The sequence below is a fragment of the Echinops telfairi genome, unplaced genomic scaffold, assembly GCF_000313985.2.
Source record: "Echinops telfairi isolate 266 unplaced genomic scaffold, ASM31398v2 ScPeMD7_7469;HRSCAF=8507_1, whole genome shotgun sequence".
NCBI classification, from domain to species: domain Eukaryota; kingdom Metazoa; phylum Chordata; class Mammalia; order Afrosoricida; family Tenrecidae; genus Echinops; species Echinops telfairi.
In genome coordinates, this window is record NW_022111373.1 from 35,125,583 (window position 1) to 35,129,990 (window position 4,408).

General features: G+C 49.5%; 1 protein-coding gene across 1 annotated transcript in view; it reads right to left on the minus strand.

Moving 5' to 3' along the window:
- The window catches only part of MAN2A1 (mannosidase alpha class 2A member 1), a 206,580-nt gene extending 202,515 nt beyond the window's left edge, over positions 1-4,065 (minus strand). Inside the window, exon 1 of the mRNA XM_004706587.2 lies at positions 3,845-4,065. Coding sequence (XP_004706644.1) covers positions 3,845-3,979 — 135 coding nt within the window. The 5' untranslated portion in view covers positions 3,980-4,065. The remainder of the gene's footprint in view (positions 1-3,844) is intronic.
- Positions 4,066-4,408: the final 343 nt, after the last annotated feature.

The window sequence follows — 4,408 nt, forward strand, 5'->3', positions numbered from 1 at the left end:
AAAAAAAAAAAAAAGAATGTGTCTTAGTAAAACATCCAGGGCAAGAGATTCACTTATTAAGAGGAAGAAACCTATCAGGAGTGGGTGGGGGAGACAGGCAATGGTTTCGTTTTGGGGTTTGGGTGGGGTGTTGGTGGACAAAAGGTTGGAGGCCAGCGTGCACTCAGAAACACCTCAGGAAAAAGGCCTGGCTATTCTCCATCTAAAATAGCAGCCACTGAAAACTGTATGGAGCATAATTCTACACTGACACGTGAGGTCACCATGAGTCGGAATCAGCTCAATGACTACTGTACTTATATATACATAGTATGTATACATAGATGGTCATATACAACACTAGTTAGAGATTGATCATTTGTTATATAAAACTTGATTCACTGACTCTCAAGATCCAAAGGAGATAAAACTGTGGATATTAAGTAACCTGTGAAACCCGTTTGTAAAATGATGAAGAACTTCAGTGAAATCTTATCAGTTTCTTCTTTCCATCTGCTAAAAATCCTGCAAGTTCCTAACAAGTACCTTCAGTATTAGGACCTGGCCAGCCTTTCCTTCAGGGTGGAATTCTTACTAATTTTTCTAGTTGAGATTTAATAGCACTGAAACCTAGACACCAGTGTAAAGAGACGTGGCCACCTGTGGCCTGCCAACCTCACAAAGGACTTCCTCCCAGAAGCAGAGGGGGAAGCCCTCTGAAGCCCTGTGATGGCCACATAGCAGCAAGCAGCCGTTCCAAGTCAGCAGAAACCCGAGCAGCCTGAGCTGAGGCCACTCTTGGACAAGCCACGGAAATCAGAGTTCTGCGAGGACGGAGAAGGACCACAGTCCAAAAAACAAACAAAACAGCAAAGATTGTCCTTAGTATAAGATGTTTTTTTAAAATATACTACACTTACAAAATCAAGCTTATGCCTTACCAAAGGCTGGGTATCGACAACAAAAAACTAAAACAGACCATCCAGAACTCAACTCTTTTCTAGATTACGCAATTATCCTACTACCCACCAAAAATGACTTGTAGTGACTAGCCAGCCTATCGCTATTAAAACTCTTTGGAATCCAGCAGCCCAACTCACCAAAGTAATATAATTTGCTGCAAGCTACTTAATCCATGGTTTGGTATTCTCATCAAATTAAGGTTTGCACTGATTTGAGTGAGGGCATGGGGGGTGGGGGATGAATTAAGTAGCCCCAAAGTCGGATGCTGTGCCACATACATCGTTGAATAGTTTCCTGTACACTGTTAAGTTCTGAAGCTACAAGACAGTATGAGGAAGTGTACATCTCAAGCATCAAATGTTACAGGGAAAAAAGGTTCACAATCCCTAAAGCTTCATAAGCGAAGTTCTTTAAAAACAAGTCATAAGCTAAGGAATCAAAGAGCAATAAGCTCTGTGTTCTACATCATATCTTTCCACAGACTGGAGCTAAACAGTAAGCAAAGGATTCTTACCAGGCAATACAACACAGTAGTGGAGGTTAAATTCCAAAGGTGCTACTACTTACTATCTGACTGACCTTCAGCAACTTAATTAAACACTCTGCATGCATATCCTCCTACAAGGATTAGGTGGTGTTTAAGGAGATCTGTTGGTGTAGTGGATAATGCATTGGGCTGCTTACAGAAATATCAGCAGTTCAAAACCACCAGGCACTTTGGAAGGGTGAGAATCACAGTCACGGAAACCCTCAAGAGCACTGCTACCCCCTATAGGGTCTAGAAGTCAGAGCTGACTCAAGAGCGGAGAGTTTTTGAGAGCTGGTGGTTACGGGAGTGAACAGATCATAGAAGGCACCTAGAAGAATGCCAGGCACAGAAGAGTTAAGCTAACAGTGCTTGGGCTGCTCATCTGCGTGGGGAGTCAGTGGCCTCTAAACTACCCTAGCAAAGGGAACCTTCTTCCGGCACTGAAATTTCTGGATCAGAAATGTGAGAAAGACAACTGTGCACACAACTCCACCTTCCAAATCCTTTCCCCTCACACACAAAACAGTATAGACACAGGGCCCTTTCCTCCAACCAGCTGCTGTCATTTTCCATCATCTGTGTTACACTTGAAGCAGAACTTCAGCCTCTTGATGAGGAACAGGAGATATTAAAATATTGGAATTAACTGTGCCTAAGATTTCCCAGCAACTGGATGAGTCACCACTTTCTCTTGAAACAGGCTAAAATGTCAAGGTTGCCAGAGAACCTAGGCCCAGATGTTTTCATAAATCACTTCCAAGCGATCCTCATGCCAAAGCCAAGGGGACATTATTCAATATAACACTTTGCATAAAACACATCAGCCTTTATGATTTTCCTGTAAAGGTGAAAATTCTGACAATTGAGGTTACTGGGAGAGAGAAAAAAATCACAATAACTTTAACCCCCCAAATTACACATCTGCGTGGGGAGTCAGTGGCCTCTAAACTACCCTAGCAAAGGGAACTTTCTTCAGGCTGAAATTTCTGGATCAGAAATGTGAGAAAGACAACTGTGCACACAACTAACTCCACCTTCCAAATCCTTCCCCCTCGCACACAAAACAGCACACACATCACAGCTCAGACCTCTACTTTTGCACTGGCTTCAAAGGGTTTATTTACCCTTCTATGAACTGTCCTCTCCAACTGCACATACACTGCAACACTAACTAGCGCCTATCTCACAATGTTTTCTCCACCCTAACGCTACCTGAGTGAAGCAGACACATCTAAAATTTTAATACATCTGTTTATTACAAGATCTTCATTGTCACAGCAAAACTTTGCTCTGTATTGATCTGGGACAGCAGCCATAAAAGAAATAAACACTCTCTGATTACACATGTAAAGTTTGTAGTTGAATTTCAATTAAATTCCAGCCACCTGCCCTAACGTACAAAAAGAAATCGCAAGGATATTCCTAGAGCATTTAAATTGTCACAAAAGGTAGGGGGTGGGGGAAATCTTCAAGTTGTTCGTGTCCTCCGTTTCTCTGTCTCTGAATCATGTAAGCAGTTTTAAGATCACTCTGTCAAGGCATTCAGTTCTACAGGTTCATTCATTACAGGAGATAAACACAAAGTCCCATTATATTTGTTATTTGCAAGTAACCTGGAACTGAACTCGCACACGCGGTGCAGTCCAAACAGAACCGGCTGTGTCCATCTTGCTTATTTTAAGCCACTTTAAGTAAGATTTACGACGGATCGATTTCTCAACGCATAAGTCAATGTGGCCACTGTGCACAGCACTGAGCGCCCCACAGCTTCCGGCAGGAGTATAACACGCGCTTCCCCGCTCACCACGTCTGCTAACTACAAACCCGAGGTACCAGCTCCAGAATGACGACACTGCAGCCAACCCTACAGACTTACACCTCTCGGGTCCGCGCCGCAGGAAGACAACTTTTGTTTCTTTCTCAAAAGACCGCGGGAGGAGGGGACACGCCCAAGTTGGACGTTTGCTGTATTTCCTCCCTCCAGGTGCGCACGGCGAGCCTGGGCTCCAGGAGGCAGCTTCCCCCGGCGTGAGCCTGGGGGCGACAACCAGGGCGATCCCGGCGCTGGCTGGAGGCGCCTCTCGCCACGCGCGACCCCCGGCCAGCAGGTGCCCGAGGCCACCCCGACAGGCCCGGGTGCTGACACGGGAAGGCGGCCACTTCCCCAGGGCGCAAGCCCTCCGCGCCACCAAGCTTGCACTTAGTTAAGTCGGCGCGCCCAGGAAGAGGAGGTTCCCGGGCGCCAGGGCTGCGAGAGAGAATCCTCCTCCACTTTGGCCTCGAGATCCCCCGGAGCCGAGCCGCGGCGAGAGGGGGGTCGAGCAGCCGCGCCCCGGCTCCCTGCCCCGCGCGCCTCAGCAAGGCAGGGCTTACCTGGGGAAAGGAGCCCTCGCGGCGCGGGCTCTTGGGGTAGTCCAAGTGGCCCCGGTCCAGCATCAGGTAGAGCGAGAAAATCACCACGCAGAAGATCGCGCTGCCGAACACGGTGAACTGGCGACTTAACTTCATTCTCCTGGAGAGACTCGGGGCCCGGACAGTCCGCGAGCGGGCCCCGAACCGACCGGACTCCTGGAAACGACCGCCGGAGGCTCCCTCCTCCCCGGCCACTCGCCCTCCGGAGCTCTCGCCGGCCGGGCCGGGCCGAGCCCCGCAGCTCGTCTTCGGCGCCCCCACGCGCCCTCGGCCTTAGCCCCAGCCCGCTCCCCTTCGTGGGGGCGGCCGAGCCTCGAGCAGGACCCGTCGGCAGCTGCGCACGAGCCCTGCGAACTTGATCGAGAGTCCAGCGCCCAGCGCCGGCGGCGCGCTCGGGGCAAGCTGAGGAGAGGTCGCCACCCGGATTTCCTGCCTCCGCCGCCCGGCCGAGACGGCAGGAAAAGTTTTCTCGACCAGGGCAGACGTGGCCACGTCCAGAGAAGGCGCGGGCTGGGCGGCTAGCGA